Raw genomic sequence first — 21,534 nt, 5'->3', positions numbered from 1 at the left:
CAAGGGGGAAATCTGTGGATGGAGCCAGAGGACATTGGTAGGGTGTTGAACGAATACTTCACATCTGTCTTCACCCAAGAGATTGAGGATGTAGATATGGAACTCGGAGAGAGAGACTGTGAGGTTCTTGAGCAAATTGTCATAGGGAGTGACAAGGTATTGGAGGTTTTGGCAGGCTTAAAAGTGGACAAATCTCCAGGTCTGGACAATTTGTGTCCCAGGATGCTGTGGGAGGCGAGGGTGGAGATTGCAAGGGCTCTGACCCAAATTTTTAATTCCTCTCTGGCCACGAGGGAGGTGCCAGAGGACTGTAGTACAGCTAATGTGGTCCCACTATTTAAGAAAGGTTGTAGAGATAAGCCAGGGAACTACAGACCAGTGAGTCTCACGTCAGTGGTAGGGAAACTATTGGAGAAAATTCTGAAGGAGAGAATCTATCTCCGCTTGGAGAGGCAAAATTTGATTAGGAATAGTCAGCATGGCTTTGTCAGAGGGAGGTCATGCCTAACAAATTTGATTGAATTTTTTGAGCATGTGACCAGGTGTGTAGATGAGGGTAGTGCAATTGATGGATTTCAGCAAAGCCTTTGACAAGGTCCCACATGGGAGACTTATCAAGAAAGCAAATGCACATGGGATGCAGGGTAACTTGATAAGGTGGATTTAAAATTGGCTTAGCTGTAGGAGACAGAGAGTGATGACAGACGGCTGTTTTAGTGACTGGAAGCCAGTGTCCAGTGGCGTACCACAGGGATCTGTGCTGGGTTCCCTATTGTTTGTCATTTATATAAACGACATAGATGACTATGTGGGGGGTAGGAAGGATGTGATTGCACTGGAGGGGGCGCAGAGGCGATTCACCAGGATGTTGCCTGGGATGGAATATTTAAGCTATGAAGAGAGGTTGGATAGGCTTGGATTGTTTTCGCTGGAGCAGAGAAGACTGAGGGGTGACCTGATCGAGGTGTAGAAGATTATGAGGGGCATGGACAGGGTGGATAGGGAGCAGCTGTTCCCCTTAGTTGAAGGGTCAGTTATGAGGAGACACAAGTTTAAGGTGAGGGGCAGGAGGTTTAAGGGGGATTTGAGGAAGAACTTTTTTACCCAGAGGGTGGTGACGGTCTGGAATGCACTGCCTGGGAGGGTGGTAGAGGCGGGTTGCCTCACATCCTTTAATAATCCTTAAACTGGATGAGCACTTGGCACGTCATAACATTTAAGGCTATGGGCCAAGTGCTGGCAAATGGGATTAGGTAGACAGGTCAGGTGTCTTTAATGCATCGGTGCAGACTTGTTGGGCTGAAGGGCCTCTTCTGCACTGTATTATTCTGTGATTCTGGGTGCCGCTTGATGACACAATATCAATATAAAAGTGCCCAAGTCTCCTCTCTAAAGGTCCTATACAAAATTAATTGTTGATGATCTTAACCCAGTGGAGTTTAGACTGTCCATCTGCGTCAGCTCAGAGTCAGGGCTGGTGTACTGGCTCGATTCCCCATCACATGGTGCATTTACCCACAGAATCAGTATGAAAACCCAGTAACATATGGGTGGAAGACTGTAAAGAGAGACTACATGTAACATCTACATACATACTGCAATACAATGAGATAATAAAATACAAATATATGAGTAGTAAATCTCATGTGACATTGGTAAGGTGAGTCAGAGGATATGATGTTTTATAACATTAAGGTAATGTAGACAAAGTGTTACAAGAAGTGCATGAGATATATATATAAGGCTTTAAATATATTTCAGATGGATAATATATAATTGATTATCCAAGAGATAATTAACTGGTTTTACAATTCAGGAAAGTTTATTGGATATTTAATATTCATTTGTACATTTTTATTAACTTCAATTTAAAAACAAATTATGGATGTATTGTGTTACATAGAGGCATATTAAACAGATCCCCTTTTGTCTGCTCCACCACCAGTTTAACAGATGCATCACATCTCAGCTCATCAAATGGTTCAGCAACTTTCGGGAGTTTTACTATATCCAGATGGAGAAGTTTGCCCGACAGGCTGTAAATGATGGCACGACTGACGTCAATGACCTAAAAGTCACCACAGACTCTGAACTTTATCGTGCCCTCAATGTGCACTATAACAAAGCCAATGATTTTCAGGTCAGTCTTTTACATCCACTTTGAAGACTTCATGTATATTTATACTGACTAGAAAATTCCCCCCACTCTACTTGCTCAATTTCTCCATCGCACACTTCCCATAGAAGCGTAACTTTGATAAAGGATAGTAAAACAGGGACTACATCTAATGTTACATAGAATGTACAGCACAGAAACAGGTCTTTCGGCCCCATGTCAGTGTAAATGCTCCATTCAAGCCATGGCCCACATTTCTTCATCTAAACCTATCAACATATCCTTCTATTCTTTTCTCCCTCATCTAGCTTTCCCTTGAATGCACCTACAGTATTTGCCTCAACCACACGTTTTAGTAGCGAGTTCCACATTCTGACCACTCTTTTGGTAAAGACAATTCTCCTGAATTCCCTATTTGATTTATTAGTGACCATCACATATTTATGGTCCCTAATTTTGATCTCTCCCATAAGTGGAAACATCCTCTCTATGTCTACTCTATCATGACCATTTGTAATGTTAAAGACCTCTGTCAGGTCACCATCACCACTTTTCTAGAGAAAAGAGTCCCAGCCTGTTCAATCTTTCTTGATAAGTATAATTTCTCAGTTCTGGTATCATGTATCTTGAAAATAATTTTTGCACCTTTTCCAGTGCCTCTATTCTTTTAGTAATATGGAGCTCAGAACTGTGCACAGTTCTCTCTCTCTGTTGTGTAACCACTAACATCTAACACCTAAATAGATATTACAATACAATTTACATGCCCTTCATGATTTGATGAATATGAAGACTCCAAAATCCTCATGGCATGCCCTAACTCTGGCAAATGTCCAGAAGAACTGATCTGGATTTCCAGGTTAGCTTTAAAGGCAGAATTTCCACCCACTCCCTTACAAGTCCAATTACATTACAGAGCAGGACACCAATTTTCTGGGATCAGGTTGTTTTACATATTATACAAGATGAGACAGAGTTAGGAAAGTGACTTCAGAAATTTTTTCCAGAGAATCATCTAATAGCCAAAGCCTGAAAATATATCATGGATAGCTGACATAACAGAATTGAAAAGCATGACCATAAAAGTGTGACAGCAGGAAGCAAGGTCTGTGGGCATGAAATGAGTGTCCTATGCAAAATTTCTTATACAATTGGATTGGCTGGGTGGTGCAGAGTGCTGGAGCCACTGATTTACAGGGTCACAGAGTGGTGACTCTGGGCTGACTCTCCTGATGTCTCCATTATGCTGAATGGAGATGCTAAGTTTTTGATCATGTTTTTCCCTACAGGCAGAGTCATCCATACCTGAGGAAGAGTCATCCATAGTCAGCTTAAAGTCAGGCCTGATCTGATGCCTGTCAGTCAGGGATGATGCCTGTCATTGTCAAATCCAAGTAAGGGAAAGGACAGAACAGTTAAAACATGGAATCCCCCTTCCAACAGCAACAAAACATTGAGAAATTGTCATTAATCCTAATAAGACAACTGTCTGATAATTGAAGCATTCATTTCGCTTAAAGAGGTAGAAGCCATTGGCATTATTGAGTCCTGCTTGAATGGCTTTAGACAGTTTTGGTCCTGTACTCATGACTGGTCAACACAAAGCTGCTCTTTCTTCAGTGACCTTATTTTAGGAGCTGGAAGAAGATGCAGTGTGACAATTAGAAGGGTGATTTTGGTGCAGAGCAGTGAAAGGGGATTTGAGGGCGAGTGGTGGATGGGGGGAATGCAGTTAAGGGCTACTGTATGGAGAACTAAGAAACCAGAAAATAACAGCTAGATTGGTACAGCAGAGGTCATTCAGGTTTAATTATTTAAGTTATGAGAACATATGGATTAATGGATTGTGAGAAACAGGAAAAGATCATTTGTCTATTTGGTAGATCTCAACTCTACCTGTCCACCTTCTCACCTTATCCCCTCTATTTAGAAATGCATTGGGTTATCTTTGGAACCCGTTCATACAATTTGCTTTGATGGTCTTCCCTGAGAACTCATTCCATATTACCCTTTATGTTAAATGGCTCTGTCCAAATTTCTGATTTACTCCAAATTTCTTAATCTTTAAACCACATCCTTAGTCTTTAAACTCATCAGTTACGAATGGTTTCCCTTGATGAAATTTATTACACAAAATCATATGATATCTCAGCATGAAGCAGGCCATTTGACCTACCAAATCTGGACTAATGTTTTGCCCTATGAGTGTAATCCCACTCTCCTGCTCATTCCCTATACTTCTTTTTCAATCAACTACCTAACCCTCTCTTTAAAAAAAACTACGGATTTTGTTTGAACAACTGGTTTGGTGACAGAGAATTCCAATTTCTAATCATGTTTTTGTGTAAATAAATATTCTTTTTAATCTCTTCTGTGATTACCTTAAATTTGCTACCATCTCACCAACTAGTGGAAACAACCTATCACCATTTATCTTATTATAACCTTTAATAATCTTGAAAATCTGTATTAGAGCACCTCTTAATCTTCTCAGCTCTTACTTCTTAAAACTCTCCATCACTTTAGCCCCTCATCCCTGGTAACTTCCTAGTGAATCTGTGCTGCATCTTTTCTATTGTGTTTTTTTATATCAACTTATAATGGGGTTCTCAAAACAGTACACAATACACCCCGCTGCAATCTTATTAAGATCTTGTACAACTTGTCTCAAGATACAAAACCAAAGATTCCATTTATCTTTTATCTGACCGTATCTATTTGTGTTTCCATCTACATTGACCTACCTGTACATTGACACACTAAATTCCCTCTGCTACTCTACTCCTTTTAAGGTATATTTCCGTTCTCTGTTCTTACTTCTAAAGTGTATCAATTCAGATTTCTCCAATATTGAACTGTATCTGTCATCTATCTGCCCACCTTGCGTACTTATTTATGTCTTCCTTGGTTTACAGAGTTGTTACGCATAAGAAATCATTTCCCTTACCGATTGTATCACAAACAATTAAAAATGTATATCTCCAACTCTCTCCTGGAGGTATTGCCTCATACTATTACATGGTTTCACAGGAGTGAGCAGAGCTTGGTACCTCACTGAGTGACTAGTTTCTCATGTGTGAGCCTGATTAGTGACTGTAGGAAGCCAGGCCCACCCTGTTCTCACCTGACGTGCAAAAATACGCCGTACATACGATGTACTTCTCCTGCATCTCCTGAGACACCTACAATTCATGGTCTCCCATTTGTTTGCACTGTGATGCTAATTGCCTGTATCACTCTCGGTTTCTCTGTCAGAAGAGTCAGAGCTCCCTTCTTATCATTTCAATTGAATTATGGAGGCCAAGTATTTTTTTTAAAAAATGAATGTTTTCAATAAAAATGTACCATCATGAGAAATAATTTCTTTCTCTGTTCAATAATATATTCTAGGGTGTAACAATCCTCTGTTTTTCCCTCTTCTGCCCTGCAATTGTTCCCAATCCAAGCATCTCCAGTGTAGTAAGGGCAGGTTTTTCGGATGAGTGCTTACTGCTGCTCTTTCATCTTCCCCTATCAGGCAGTCCAGCAGTGATTCTCCCCACTATTTCCCATCCAATTCCAATCCTCCCTCCTCCTCCCATTGGGGAAGTGTTAACAAATGAGTCCTCCCTGAACAATGCAGTTTGATTCAGGATCTGTAGCATGCACATTAAACCCATGCCACTCCACTTTGTGGCATCACACAGTATTACCCAAACATATACTCCCCCTCCTTGACACTCCTTTAGCCAAGGAAATCTGAGGAGGTTTCCAGCAGCTTTGGAGAGTATTTACTGGTGGGCAAACACCAGAACTATCGCTCCACCCCTCCTCACATCAACTCTCGAATAGCAAGGTATCTCCCCTCCCCAACTCTCATACTGTCCTCCTTACTGTCAATCACAAGAGTTGCGTTTGATGTGCTTCTCTCTGATGTCAGGCCTGTTACAGGTAACTCAGTATGATGTACTCATCAAGCAAAGTGTGGGAATCGGAAGTCACGCGGTGACACTAAAACAACTCGGGATTAACTGATCCACACGCCTGAGTGGGGCTGAAATCAGGATTGGCAAAGGATGCTGAGAAATGATTCTGTGCATTCTTACAGTGGGAAGATTGCAGGCAGAGATTAGGAGTGTTTGCTTTAACTCAATGCTAAGACATTCCATTCCCAGGCACTGCTTTCTAAAAGCAGAAAGAGACTGGGTGCAAAATTGGACTCAGTAGCACTGGTTATTTGGGCGCTACAGGTGCTATTCGGGTACCAAAACGACATACGATTTTCATGTACACACTTATGTCATGAATCAGGCCAGACGTCATCTTGATGAGGGGGTTCACGTGTGCAGCTAACTTCCTGCAGAGCAGGCAGCTCATGACGTCAATGAGTGTGCAATGCTGATTTGACAGCGGCATTGCCAGTTTGGAGCTCAATGTTCTTTCTTAACATTGCACAGCTGAATACATATTAAATACTAGGAAGGCCCTCTGCATCCCCAACTCACCAGCGCTATTTAAAGGGGTTACAAACTGCATACAGGTTAATTGCTGGATGATTTCTTCTGACTGTTGCTCCGATTGTATGTGTTTGGCATTCTCTATAGTTCTTTCAAATTTCAGTCGTCTACAAGTGGTGTGGCAGGTGCTGACAGACTTTTTCCTGGCTTGAAGGCTTGTGCACAAACCAATTGATCCCAGACATGGGTGCAACAGTAAGCATTCCCTTTGGAATACAGCATGACTTGGAGAATGAGTAGGACCTCGCAGAGCAAGACAAGCTGCTAGAAAAGGGAGGAGGAGGAGGGCAAGAAGGGCTCTCAGCAGGAGGCCATATCATCAGTGTTCAGGGAGTAATTCTCCACTTGAAACTCAGCAAGGAACAATGTGTGAGACAGCTGCACTTTAAGAAAAACATCCTCACTGAAATATACCACCTGCTGCAGCCACAGAGCATGGCAAGGATGGCATTGCCAGTGGCTGTGCCTGGGGATCCTTCCAGGCTGGAACTGGAGATACTTGTAACATCTCGCAGTATGCCATCCATTGTTGTGTAATGGAGGTCACTGAAGCTCTCTATTCAAAGACAGCTAACTACAATTAACTGCATGTGTCAGCTGTGGATCAGTTGCCTCTGAGTCAGAAGATTGTGACTTCAAGCCCCATTCCAGAGCCTTGACCACAAAAATCTAGGCTGACACTCCAGTGCAACATAGAGGGAGCAGTGTACTGTCGGAGGTGCTGACTTTCAAACAAGACACTAAACCAAGGCTCTGTTAGCCCTCTCAAGGTGAATTCAAAAGATCTCTGGGCACTATTTTGGAGAAGTGCAGAGGAGTTATCCCTGGTGTCCTGCCCAACATTTCTCCCTCAATCAACATCCAGGGGCAGTGGTTAGCACCGCAGCCTCACAGCTCCAGCGACGCGGGTTCAATTCTGGGTACTGCCTGTGTGGAGTTTGCAAGTTCTCCCTGTGTCTGCGTGGGTTTTCTCCGGGTACTCCGGTTTCCTCCCACAAGCCAAAAGACTTGCAGGTTGGTAGGTAAATTGGCCATTATAAATTGCCCCTAGTATAGGTAGGTGGTAGGGAAAAACAGGTGGGGATGTGGTAGGAATATGGGATTAGTGTAGGATTAGTATAAATGGGTGGTTGATAGTCGGCACAGACTCGGTGGGCCGAAGGGCCTGTTTCAGTGCTGTATCTCTAAAATAAACAAGAACAAATTATCTTGTTATTATCACATTGCTGTTTGTGGGAGCTTGCTGTGCATAAATTGGCTGCCATGTTTCCTACAATATAACAGTGACTATCCTTCAAAAGTACCTCATTTGTTATAAAGCACTTTTGGGATGCAGAGGTCGTGAAAGGTGCAATATAAATGCAAGTCTTTTTTTTCTCCCTTTTAATTCATTCCCCCTTGACAGAGACCAGCAGGCAGAGTGAGCATATGGCTATGCTATGATTGCAGGATTCCTCATGGTGCAGGGTGCCATTTACTGCACTCACATTGCTTTGTGGGTGCCGCACCTCGACTCTGCCATATACTGGTGTTACGGCCACATGGTGAGGGGTGTGGGTGGTTCCCACTGTTCAACTCCCAACTGACCGCAGCAAGTGTTTTTTGTTATTAGGGTTTAACCGCTTTTGTGTTTTATTTGTCAAATGACCAGGTAGCAATAGGTTTTCTTGTAGATTTAAAACAGAAGATTAACTATTTATTGAGCAAATATTCACTGCTGAAATGGTCGCAACCCGCACACAAATTCACTCGCTTGCACACATGAGAGAGATAGAGAGGAAAAGGGGTAAGGGGTTTGAAGTGAGGTAGACTTTCAGGGTTCACTGGTCAATTTCTCCTTTAAAGTTGCAGGCCTGGGTTTTGTAGATTTCTTTGGTAGCTGGATCTTCAATCTGGAGATGGGAGATCACTTTTAGTTCTCTGCTGAATAAACTGAAGTGTAGAACTCACAGCAGGGGACCTTCTTTGGTTTGCTGGAGTTCACCCAGCTCTCAGTTGGAAAGGTCTTCATGATGTTTGTCCTGATTCTTTCTCTCTCTCTCTCTCTCTCTCCAGAAATACTTTTAAGGTCAAAATGGTCTCACATTTTGCCTCTGATGGGAGACGTATATCTTCCTCCCTGTGGTGACTCACAATGACCTAAGATGTGGCTACTTCACATCTTCTTTGTTTCATAAGAACGCATTCAATTCAAAAATGTCTCTTGATGGGTTCCGGATGGGTGTAATTGACACCTCTTAGTTTAGAATGTATCCTTTTGTTCTTAACAGACAGTAAGACAGTTTAAATATACAGTTTGATCTTTGGTGGCAATTTTGAAGCACATTGTCCACTTTTTAAAGGAAAAGTAAATTTTGAAAACTCTTCAATTTGAGTTCTGCATTTTCAATCGCTGCACTTCACATGTGAGTGCGACACTGGAATGGAAAAGGATTCCACACCATCAACATCCAGCTGCTGTGCAACCACATACAGTGAATCATGCAGATCAGTGTCTGGTATCCTGGCAGCAGTCATGATGCCTTCATTCTGCGGCAATCCACTGTGACATGTGTATTTGAGCCACAATGGTTACTGGGCGACAAGAGCTATCTGCTGATGACATAGCCATGACTCAGTGTGCAATCCACAATCGCAACAATTAACACATGCCACCACACAAAATGTGACAGAACAGAGCAGTTACTTGCTGAAACAATTATTCCACTGTCTCCAGCACTCTGGAGGAGTCCTGCAGTACTCAGCAGAGCAGGTGTCAAGATTCATGGTGGCCTGCTGTATGCTGTATTGCTGTCATGAAGGGATATCCCTTGCCGCCAACTATACGGTGAGCAAAAACATAAGGATGAGGAGAGGGAAGAAGAACAGGAAGAGCAAAGGAGAAAACGTAGACAGCCTTTTTCTGTCCAGGCTGTCATATGAGCTAAATCAACTGCAAGATCAGTAACCACAACCCCAATTCCCCAATGACCAACAGTCCCACACCTTGGCTGACAGACAACAGCAAGGAGTGGCAGGAGTGGGAGCATGAATGCTGTCAGCCTGAGAGACGACAGCAGGTTTCTGCTGCATGGAGCCACTGCCACACCTTGGGGTGGTGCCTCAGCAATCCTGGTAATCTGTTGGGAAGATGCCTGATTGAGATCAGTACATTAGTGAGAGAGGATCTTAGATCGAAAAATCAGGATGTAGAATCAGTTTGGGTGGAGCTAAGAAACAGCAAGGGGCCACCAAACAGCAGTGGTAATGTAGGGCATGGTATAAATCAGGAAATTGGAGGTGCATGTAACAAGGGTAATACAGTAATCGTGGGGATTTCAATCTACATATAGACTGGGTAAACCTAATTAGCACTGAATTCCTGGAATGTATATGAGATGGTTTTCTAGAACAGTGTGTTGGGGAACCAACAGGGCAATGGGTTATTTTAGATCTGGTATTGTGCAATGAGAAAGGGCTAATTAATAATCTCATTTTAAAGGAGCCTTTAGGGAAGAGTGACCATAATATGATAGAATTTTACTTAAATTTGAAAGTTCAATCTGAAACTAGGGTCTGAAATCTAAACAATGGAAACTACGACGGTATGAAGGGCAAGTTGGCTGTGGTAGATTGGGAAACTACATTTGAAGGTATGACAGTAGACAGGCAATGGCTAACATTTAAAGAATTAATACTTGGTTTACAGAAAAATGTACATTCCTTTGAGGCATAAAAACACAGCAGGAAAAGTGATCCAACCATGGCTAACAAAAATAGCAGTAAGCCTGAGGATTGGGAGCATTTTAGAATTCAGCAAAGGAGGGACAAGAAACTGATCAAGAAAGAGAAAATAGAATATGAAAGTAAACTAGTGAGAAACTTAGAAACAGACTGTAAAAGCTTTTATAGGTATGTAAAAAGGAAAAGATTAACAAAGGCAAATGTGGACCCATTACAGGTTGAGACAGGGGAATTTATAATGGGGAATAAGGAAATGGCAGAGCAACTAAACAAATACTTTGTGTCTGTCTCCATGGAGGAATATACAAAAAGCCTTCCAGAAATACTACAGAACCAAGAGACTAGCGAGAATGAGAAGCTAAAAGAAATTAGTATTAGTAAAAAAAAAGTACTGGAGAAATTAATGGGACAGAAAGTTAATAAATATCCTGGACCTGATGATCTAGATTCCAGAGTGTTGAAAGATGTGGCTGTAGAGATAGTAGATGCATTGGTGATCATATTCCAAAATTCTATAGATTGTGGAGCGGTTCCTGAAGTTTGGATGGTAGCAAATGTAACCTCATGATTTAAGAAAGGAGGGAGAGAGAAAATGGGGAACTACAGACCTGTTAGCCTGACATCAGTGATTGGGAAAATGTTAGAATCTATTATAAAGGATGTGATAACTGGACACTTAGAAAATAATGGTAGGATTGGGCTGAGTCAAGATGGATTTATGAAAGTGAAATCATATTTGACGAACCTGTTGGGGTTTTTTTTTAGGATGTAACTAGCAGAATAAATAAGGGGGAACCAGTGGATGTGGTGTATTTGGAATTTCAGAAAGCTTTTGATGAGGCCCCACACAGGAGGTTAGTAAGCAAAATTAGAGCACATGAGATTGGGTGTAATATACTGGCATGGATTGAGAATTGGTTAATGGACAGAAAATAGGGAGTAGGAATAAATGAGCCATTCTCAGGTTGGCAGGCTGTGACTAGTGGGGTACTGCAAGGATCAGTGCTTGGGCCCCAGCTATTCACAATCTATATCAGGGTTGTCCAACATACAGCCCACGGGGCAGGATCCAGCCTGTCAAAGGTTTCCATCCAGCCCGTGGATGTAAACAGTCCCCGGGATGTTCCTCAACCTCGCCAGGGGTCTGTGACTGGAGGTGGGAAATTTTCCATTGGCTTCCTCTTGCAGAAGGGTTTTTGAAAAAGATCACAAGTCAGTTTCACAGCTGATAGCTGCTGACATCAGGAACAACCATTTCCTAATTTTTTGAGTTTTTCTGCGGGCTTTAAAAAAAAATGTTGGAACCTGCTGGAAAACCCCGAATCTGCCTGAAGTTGGGAAATGGCTGTTCCTGATGTTGGCACCTGTCAGCTGTGAAAATGACTTGTGATCTTTTTAAAATAAAACTGACCAACCATCTGCTGAACATTCCTGCTATCTGCAACTGTCAGAGAGAGAAGGGGGACAAAGAGAGAGGGAGGGGGAGAGAGAGAGAGAGAGAGGGAGGGGGGAAGAGAGAGGGAGTGGGCAGAGAGAGAGAGAGAGGGACAGAGAGAGAGTTGACAGAAAGAGAGAGAGGGATAGAGAGAGAAAAGGACAGAGAGAGAGAAAGTGACAGGGGTGGGGGGAACAGAGAGAGTGACTGAGAGATATGGGGACAGAGAGAGGGAGAGAAGGGACACCAAGAGAGAGGGGGTGGGGGGACAGAGAGAGGGATACAGCGAGAGAGAGGGAGATGGGTACAAAGGGAGAGAGGAACAGAGAGAGGGGTACAGAGAGAGAGAGAGAAAGAGGGGGGACTGAGAGGGGGGACACAGACAGTGAGGATGACACAGAGAGGGGGGAACACAGAGAGGTGGGGACATGGGGTGGGGGGACACAGGGGGAGAGAGACAGATAGACAGACAGAAAGAGAAAGATAGGGGAAAAGAAAGTGATCACGATCACTCCTGACAGATGGACATCAATCCAGCATACTCCGCAACGCTACAACAAGTATGCAAACAGACATTGACTATTTGTGCAAGCAAAGAAAATGCCAAGTATCTCTCTAAATCAGTGTATAACATAGTGACAAGAAATTAAGTCAATAAATTAGTCTTCTCATTTAAAGCTTCTTCACAAAAATGCACATTTATTGCTTTGATTTATAGTAAGATAAATTTTTAATGCCTTTATCTTTCCGAAATTGTCTCACTGACCCCCTATGTAAGACAAAAATTGTAATGTGGCCCCTCATGTGAAAAGGTTGGACAACCCTGATCTATATCTAAGTTTGCTGATGACACAAAATTAGCTGGGAATATGAGTTGTGAGGAGGATGCAAAGAGGCTTTAAGAGGATTTAGACAGGCTAAGCGAGTGGGCAACAACATGGCAGATGGAATATAATGTGGAAACATGTAAAGTTATCCACTTTGGTAGGGAAAACAGAAATGCAGAGTACTTCTTAAATGGTGAAAGATTGGGAAGTGTTGATATCCAAAGGGACATGGGTGTCTTTGTTCATAAGTCACTGAAAACTAACATGCAAGTGCAGCAAGCAATTAGGAAGGCAAATAGCATGTTGGCCTTTATTGCATGAGGATTTGAGTACAGGAGTAAAGAAGTCTTGCTGCAAATGTATAGAGTCTTGGTGAGACTGCACCTGGAGTATTGTGTTTGTCTCCTTACCTAAGGAAGGATATACTTGCCATAGAGGGAGTGCAATGACTGATTGCTGGGATGCGAGAATTGTCCTATGAGAAGAGATTGAGGAGTCTGGGCCTATATTCTCCAGAGTTTAGAAGAATGAGAGGTGATCTCATTGAAGTAGACAAAATTCTTACAGGGCTTTACAGGGATGATGCTGGAAGGATGTTTCCCCTGGTGGGGTGTCTAGCACTAAGAGACGCAGTCTCAGAATAAGAGGTAGGCCATTTAGGACTGAGCTGAGGAGGAATTTCTTCATTCAGAGGATGGTGAATCTTTGGAATTCTCTACTCCAGAGGGCTGTGGAGGCTCAGTCATTGAGTATATTCAAGACAGAGACTGAAAGGTTTGCAGATATTAAAGATATAAAGGGATATGGGTATGGTGTGGGAAAATGGCATTGAGGTAGAAGATCAGCTGTGATCTGGTTGAATTGAGACTTGAGGGGCCGAATGGCCTACTCCTGCTCCTATTTCCTGTGTTCATATGACAGCTGTGATACCCTGTAAGCCTCTTTGGATACTGAAATCGACAGCCATAATGGCAGCAGTGTGAGCTTGCATGGCGGTAAGCTGACCTTGACTGACTTCAGCCTGAGCTTCCACTGCAGCACCCAGACATTGGGTGGCTGCTGCTTGTGTTGCAATGGAAGCTGAGACATCGACCATCAGATGCTGCCTCATGGTTGGGTCTGCAAGTGTGCTAATGGAATTGGCCACCACTTCCATGCTGGAAAGGATAAGCTCCAAGATCTGCGCAATGCCCTGTGCCAAGTTTGTGCTGGACACCTTCATGAATGTAGGCTTTCTGGCAGGTTTCCCAGTGCACAAATCATTTCACTGTGCATAGGTATCAGAATTCTTCTACTGGCTGCCCATAAATCCTCTCATTTGAGTCCTCTGCAGCAGAATCCATGTGCCACCTCAGCTTTTGGTGAGCTGGCACCTGCTCTTTCCTTACCCCTGCCCTAGCTGCACCGCACCTGTCCCCAGTGTCTTACCACAAGCAGATCCTGCCTATATTCTATCCTATATAGCTGGTGGCTGAGTGTGAAATCAAGTAATGGTGCTGTGTTTCCATCATCACTCTTTTGTTGCTGTTCTTCCACTGCCTGGCCCGATTGCAGTTCTTGATTATCGAAAAAGAGAAAGACAGAAGAGTAGGTTTGTGGTGAGACGAGCAGGGAAATTAAGAGATGTTTCCTTACACCATCTGCAACTTGTAACTCAGAAGAAATTGTTGAATGAGGAGCAAGTGGGATATGAGAAGGAGGATTAGGTATGAGGATATCGTCATCTTCAGTTTCAGCCCTGCCACTGGCCAAGGGCTCAATAATGACCGTTTAGGACATGAAGATGCACCTGTCCCCCATTAGATAGCTCCTGCTGCCTATGGTTAAGTGCCATCTTGTCCTGTAAGAGAGAGGGAAGCTTGTCAGTGCATGTCATTGCAATCTGTTTGGGTGATGTTGCTGTCATGGTTGAATAGTTGGCACTGTGTGAAAGGTGTGAGATATGGAGCGTTTGCGGGTGAGGTGAAGTTATGAAAGTTAGGTATGAGTCCTGATTGATAGAGATTGTTGGTAGGTGAGTGATGGTGTTTTTTTATTCGTTCTTGGGATGTGAGCATTGCTGCCAAGGCCATCATTTATTGCCCATCCTTAATTGCTCTTGTGAAGGTGGTGGTGAGCTGCCTTTTCAAACTGCTGCAGTCCATGTGGTGTTCGTACATCCACAGTGCTGTTTGGGAAGGAGATCCAGGATTGTGACCCAGTGACAGTGAAGGAACGGCGATATAGTTCCAAATCAGGATGGTGTGTGATTTGGAGGGGTACTTGCAGGGGGTATGATGAATTGAGCAGTGTCTGAGGCTAGTGGTACAGTTGGTGGGATATGGTATTTGAAGATGAATTCACTGACCTTGACCACTCATATGCGGTCACAGGACTTCTTGCGGCACTGCATCCAGGTCTTCAGGGCTTGACTGTTGGCATCGCCCTCCATGGCTATCTTCTCCCACTGGCTTTTGACCGTGTGTCTGGAGGGCCCTCTGCGGAAACAGAACATCTCTCCTACTCTCCACCAAGACCTCCAATGCAGCGCCCAAAAACCTTGGCGCCTGCACACTCCCTTGTTGTGCTATTCTTCACTGTTTCCCAGGACAGATTCACTTCCTACTGCAGCCATGTGTGCTTCCCCATTTAAAGGTGCAGGCTAGTTTTAAGTGGTGCTAGGAAGTTACAATTTTGAGCCTCCTATTGATGATTGGCTGGACGCAACAGTATGGTTAGTGCTAGCTATGCAGAAATCTTTCTAATGAGCAGGCAGCAATAAGTTGGCATGCTGTCTGCATTTCAGTCAATCTCTTTGGCCTCCTTATCTCGAGAGACAATGGGTAAGTGCCTGGAGGTGGTCAGTGGTGTGTGGAGCAGCGCCTGGAGTGGCTATAAAGGCCAATTCTAGAGTAACAGGCTCTTCCACAGGTGCTGCAGAAAAAATTGTTTGTCGGGGCTGTTACACAGTTGGCTCTCCCCTTGCACTTTTGTCTTTTTTCCTGCCAACTGCTAAGTCTCTTCGACTTGCCACACTTTAGCCCCGCCTTTATGGCTGCCCGCCAGCTCTGGCGAACGCTGCCAACTGACTCCCACGACTTGTGATCGATGTCACAGGACTTCATGTCGCGTTTGCAGACGTCTTTAAAGTGGAGACATGGACGGCCGGTACGTCTGATACCAGTGGCGAGCTTGCTGTACAATGTGTCTTTGGGGATCCTGCCATCTTCCATGCGGCTCACATGGCCAAGCCATCTCAAGCGCCGCTGACTCTAGTGTGTATAAGCTGGGGATGTTGGCCGCCTCGAGGACTTCTGTGTTGGAGATACGGTCCTGCCACCTGATGCCAAGTATTCTCCGGAGGCAGCGAAGATGGAATGAATTGAGACATGCTCTTGGCTGACATACGTTGTCCAGGCCTCGCTGCCATAGAGCAAGGTACTGAGGACACAGGCTTGATACACTCGGACTTTTGTGTTCCGTGTCAGTGCGCCATTTTCCCACACTCTCTTGGCCAGTCTGGACATAGCAGTGGAAGCCTTTCCCATGCGCTTGTTGATTTCTGCATCTAGAGACAGGTTACTGGTGATAGTTGAGCCTAGGTAGGTGAACTCTTGAACCACTTCCAGAGCGTGGTCGCCAATATTGATGGATGGAGCATTTCTGACGTCCTGCCCCATGATGTTCGTTTTCTTGAGGCTGATGGTTAGGCCAAATTCATTGCAGGCAGCCGCAAACCTGTCGATGAGACTCTGCAGGCATTCTTCAGTGTGAGATGTTAAAGCAGCATCGTCAGCAAAGAGGAGTTCCCTGATGAGGACTTTCCGTACTTTGGACTTCGCTCTTAGACGGGCAAGGTTGAACAACCTGCCCCCTGATCTTGTGTGGAGGAAAATTCCTTCTTCAGAAGACTTGAACGCATGTGAAAGCAGCAGGGAGAAGAAAATCCCAAAAAGTGTGGGTGCGAGAACACAGCCCTGTTTCACACCACTCAGGATAGGAAAGGGGTCTTCAGTCAATGGATGTGGCTTAATCACACATCGTGATCCTCATACCCGTTTTTGGAGCTGTCCAATTCAGCCCCCACTAACATTTTAATGGGCCGAATGGCCTCTTCTGTGCCATTATGACTTAATGACTCGATGACTCTATTTGCAGCAAGTTGGGACTTCGCTAGAGGAAGACATGGTGGGGTTGGGGTTGGCACAGTGGGAGTTCAGCATCCATATTTCCAGCATGTGTGTAATCTGCAAAGAGTAACTTTATAGAAAGGAAACTGCTGGAAATATAAAGGAGATTGATTGACGCTCAAAGAGGTTAGCTTTCCGGATGAAATCCGTAATCATCAGAAAAGCTGGGGTCAAGGGTCGTGTCAGACACCATGGCCTGTCTTCCTCTTTCAGAAGCTAACTGACCTGTTACATATTTCCAGCATTTACACATTCTGTTCAGATTGTTAGCATTTGCAGTATTACATTGTATGCATCCCAGCATCAGATGTAATGTCATAGTATTTCTCTATGACATTACATCTGATGCTGGGATACATTCGATGCAGGAAGACTGTTTGCAGAGAACATTGGAACCATGGTGTGGTGTTGCGATACCAGTTTGTGCCACACAATAACTACCCTGTTACCATCTGCCCACATGCACCTCCCTGCACAGAGAGAGAGAGAGAGAGAGAGAGAGATATGGTTCAACCTGAGGCTGCTATGGTGTTCCTCCTGCTTAGTGCTGGATGTAGAGAGATACTGGGAGTATATGCTGTACCTGCTCTCAGCAGCGACAGATTGAGATATGGGAAGGGGAGCGAACTGTCTTACTAAATCTTGCTTTTAAAAAACACATTTCTATCATAATTTCTAGCAGTTATCATGTGCTATAATCAGAATTTTAAAAAGTATTGTGATTTGACATCTAAACCAATTACTTTATCAACACACAGCACGCAAGGCATAGGTTTGCTATTTGTTTGAACACCTCATACTGTACAGTACCTCAATGTACTATCTTGGTGCTGCTCTCATATTGGCACTGTCCTGTGAATTGGTCATCTATCTGTGTTCACTCTTTAAGCTATGACAGTGGGGTAAGGGGTTCATAATTTTTCCCTTCCGAATTCTCTCCATTCCCTTTTCTCCTCAAAGCATTGAGTCCTTGCTGAGGTACGGTTCCTTGGGTGCCACTCACTTATCCAAGTGGCCATTATTCATGCAAAGGCTTTGACAGTGAGTTCTGACGGGCTATTCAACAAAAACTCTATCACCGCCAGTTTCAATCCTGTCCTCCGCAATATCCAAACCGACTTCCAGCAGCAGTCATTGGATAGTGACCAGAAGCAGAAACACTTGCTGACTTTCTCCCCTCCTTGGCTTGGCGAACTAACAGCAATAACAGCTTGCATTTATAGAGTGCCTTTAACATAGCAAAGTGCCCTTTGGTGCTTCATAGGAGCACCAAATAAAGTTTGACACTGAGCTACACAAGGAGATATTAGGGCAGGCAACCGAAATCTTGGTCAAAGAGATAGGTTTTAAGGAACATCTGAAAGGAGGAGAGAGAGGCAGAGAGGTTTAGGGAGGGAATTCCAGAGCTTAGTGCCCAGACAGCTGAAGACACAGCCACCAATAGAGGGGAAATGGAAACTGGGGATGCGCAAGAGGCGAGGATTAGAGGGCACACAGATCTCTGAGGGTTGCAGGGCTGGATGAGGTTACAGAGAGAGGGAGGGGTGAAGTGATAGAAGGATTTTAAAACAAGGATGAAAATTTTAAAATTGAGGGATTGATGGACCGGGAGCCGGTGCAGATCAGCAAGCACAGGGGTGTTGGGGGAGCAAAACTTGGTGTGAGATAGGATATGGGCAGCAGAGTTTTGGATGAGTTTACGTTTATGCAGGGTGGTGATGTGAAGACCAAATGTACCATCTCTACTGCCACTCCATCTATCTCAGCATGGACTGAGGATCAAGCCTGTGACCTCCCTGGTCTGTGTGCTTTAAGACCTCACTGGGTAAACTCACTGAGCCATTGATACAGCCTAGAGGGAGATAAGCAAATTATCTAATAAATCAAAGGGGGTTGAAGATAGATTTTAATGCTACATTTCACTGTCAGGAAAGTGGCTGTTGTTCAATAGGGTTTGCTGAAACTGAATGAATCATCAAACTCTCATTTGCTATTCTTTTTTCTTTCCTCAGATTCCCAAGCAGTTTTTGGAAGTTGCGGAGGTGACACTTCGAGAATTTTTTAACGCAATCTATTCTGGGAAAGACTCGGACCCTTCCTGGAAAAAAAGCATTTACAAAGTGATCTGTAAACTGGACAGCGAGGTCCCTGAGGTGTTTAATTCTCAGGGGAGCCTGCAAGACATCCTGTATAATTAGAACGGTGGTCTGCACCAGCCTCTGGCGCTGAGGGAGCGAGAGGGGCAAAAATCTGCAGTGCCACACATTCTGATGCTGGGGGACAATTGGAGCCTTCAAGACTGAGAACGATGGTTTTTGTTGGGTCAGGGTATCAAGGGATATGGAGCGAAGGCGGTTGATAGAGTTGAGGTGCATGTCAGCCATGATCTAATCCAATGGTGGAGCAGACTCAAGGGGCTGAATGGCCTACTACTGTTGCTATGTTCAAAGGTACAAAAGTGGGTTTCATAGCCTCTCACCCTCTGTGTAATCTTCCCTTTTACATGTGGAAGATTACATCAATGGCAATTTCCCTTGTTATACGAGATGAGAATTCCTGTTTGTGAAAAGAATGATTTAATAGACTCATTCAGGACCGTCATTATAAATATGAGCCAGCTACCGTCTTCACTATGATAAAAGTTAACTTTGACAACTTCTTTTTAAGAAAGGGACATCCTCCTGGTGAGTAGTGCTGTGTATTTAAGCACTGATGCACGGTACTGCAGAATGGAAGGTCATCAACTCAATCCCCATCCCTTGTGTTTCTAATCGGACCCCTGCTGAGCAAGGATGGAGGAATCTGAGGGGGTGAGAAAGTCAGATGGGGATGTTATCACCAACCAAAGGGGGAGCTCCAGAAATCTTGAAGCAGGCTGCCTGTCCATCAAATTCTGTGTCCCAGGCACCGGGAGCCGAGCAGGGGACCTCCAAATATAACAGGAGGGAAACTGAGGCTACATGTCCTTCATCAGATGATAGGTGGATACCCTCAGCAAATATAATATTTTTTAAAAGAAGTGATGTGTAAAAATGTAGAAAAGTGTGAGAAGGAGGCCAAACCTCCCAATAAAGATAGAAAGATCAGAGGCCGAGTTCTAAAATAAAACCCTGGCTCTCACTGTGCCACTCCCACACACGGCCTAGTGGCAAATTATGAAGCTGGTCAGGCAGAAGAGAGGTGAGCATTTTCTTGGCTGGCTCCTTGACTAGAGGAGATTGGGTAAATGTTATGAGACCCTGCATCATTGAGGGCAAGAAAATAATGGGCAATGTGCATGGGATTTTCTGATCTGCGCTGGCTGCAAGTAATGCCCTGCCGACAGCACTGGGTCTCTGAGAATCCAATCCACTGTGTTCATCAGGATAAGCAAGTCCAGGTGGGAGGCAAGAGGACTAAATAAAGTAATAATTATCCCCCCACACACACCAAAAAAATTGTGCTCTCCCACACTTTCTGCCTCACCAGCCTCCCTGAAGGAACATTGCACCTTGATGGACTGATTTGACATTCATTTTGGATTTCTGCAATTATTGCTAGGCAGTAGAAATAATTACTTTAGTTAGTGACTGACCAGATGCTTTCTTTACAGGTAGGTTGTAACACATGGTCAATAACTTCTGACCGTCGCTTGTGTGATTTCGCACGAGAGGCCAAAGAGCAGTGGTGACATTTTTTGCATGCTTATTTCGTCCTTTAAAATGTCTCAGCCGCACTTTCTTCACATTATGAAGATTTTCTCTGTGCATTTTGTGTGGAAAATTTTTTAATTCATTCTTTATTACATAGAATTCTATAGCACAGAAACAAGCCATTCGGCCCAGTAGGTCTATGCCGGTTTTAATTGCTCCACCATTAATGGCCTTCAGCTACCTGGGCCCTAAGCTTTGGAAATCTCTCCCTACACCTCTCTGCCTCTCTTTCCTCCTTTAAGTCGCTCCTTAAAACCAACCTCTTTGACCAAGCTTTTGATCATCTGCATTAATATCTCATGATGTGGCTCGGTATCATTGTTTGATAATGCTCCTGTGAAGCACCTTGGAATGTTTTACTATGTTAAAGGCACTATATAAATACATGTTGTTGTTGTGTTTATGCTCCACATGAGCCTCCTTCCACCTTATTCATCTCAGCCTATTAAGCTATCCTTCTATCCGTTTCTTCCTCATGTATCTAGCTTCCTCTTGACTGTGTCTATACTAGTGACGTCAACTACTCCATGTGGTAGCAAGTTCTACATTCTCACAACTCTCTGGAGAAAGAGGTTTTTCCTGAGTTCCTTATTGGATTTATTTTCTTTATAAGCACATACAATTTTTCACACAAAGAAAGCAAAGGAAATTTCTTTTGCCCCCTTACCTGACCCCATTACTTGGAGTATTTGTAAACTTTGTAATGAATTCTAAAATGGAACTGGAGTGAGTTATAAAAATGCAGGATTTATTAGGCAAAATGGGTTTGTTCTCACCAGAGAGAAGATAGTGTCATACATAGTTGCTTTGCCACAGTTGAAAGTGGGACTGACAAAATTCACCAAATATACATGCACACAAGCTGTGCAGTGTCAGAGATGAATGAATTGTTCCCATTTACCTGATGCGGATATAGGAACTGTCACTAAGGTGCTTGGTTAGTACAGTAGTGTTCGGGGTGGAGAAATTGTTCCCTTTCACACTAGGCAGTAGTGCTGAGATAATTTTGAGTTGTTTGATTGCCCTAAATGACAGAAATTAATTGTTCCTGCATTCTGCACAATTACCCTATGACT

The 21,534-nt window shown here is 43.8% G+C and overlaps 1 protein-coding gene across 1 annotated transcript in view; it reads left to right on the top strand.

Moving 5' to 3' along the window:
- Positions 1-18,964, top strand: part of LOC137373437 (prospero homeobox protein 1-like) — a 48,628-nt gene extending 29,664 nt beyond the window's left edge. Inside the window, exons 3-4 of the mRNA XM_068038260.1 lie at positions 1,946-2,140; positions 18,779-18,964. Of these exons, the coding sequence (XP_067894361.1) occupies positions 1,946-2,140; positions 18,779-18,964 (381 nt within the window). The remainder of the gene's footprint in view (positions 1-1,945; positions 2,141-18,778) is intronic.
- The last annotated feature ends 2,570 nt before the right edge of the window (positions 18,965-21,534 follow it).

The sequence above is a fragment of the Heterodontus francisci genome, chromosome 9 (assembly GCF_036365525.1).
Source record: "Heterodontus francisci isolate sHetFra1 chromosome 9, sHetFra1.hap1, whole genome shotgun sequence".
Taxonomy (NCBI): Eukaryota; Metazoa; Chordata; class Chondrichthyes; order Heterodontiformes; family Heterodontidae; genus Heterodontus; species Heterodontus francisci.
Note: the sequence above shows the minus strand (reverse complement) of the source record. Positions and strands in the feature narration are given on the sequence as shown.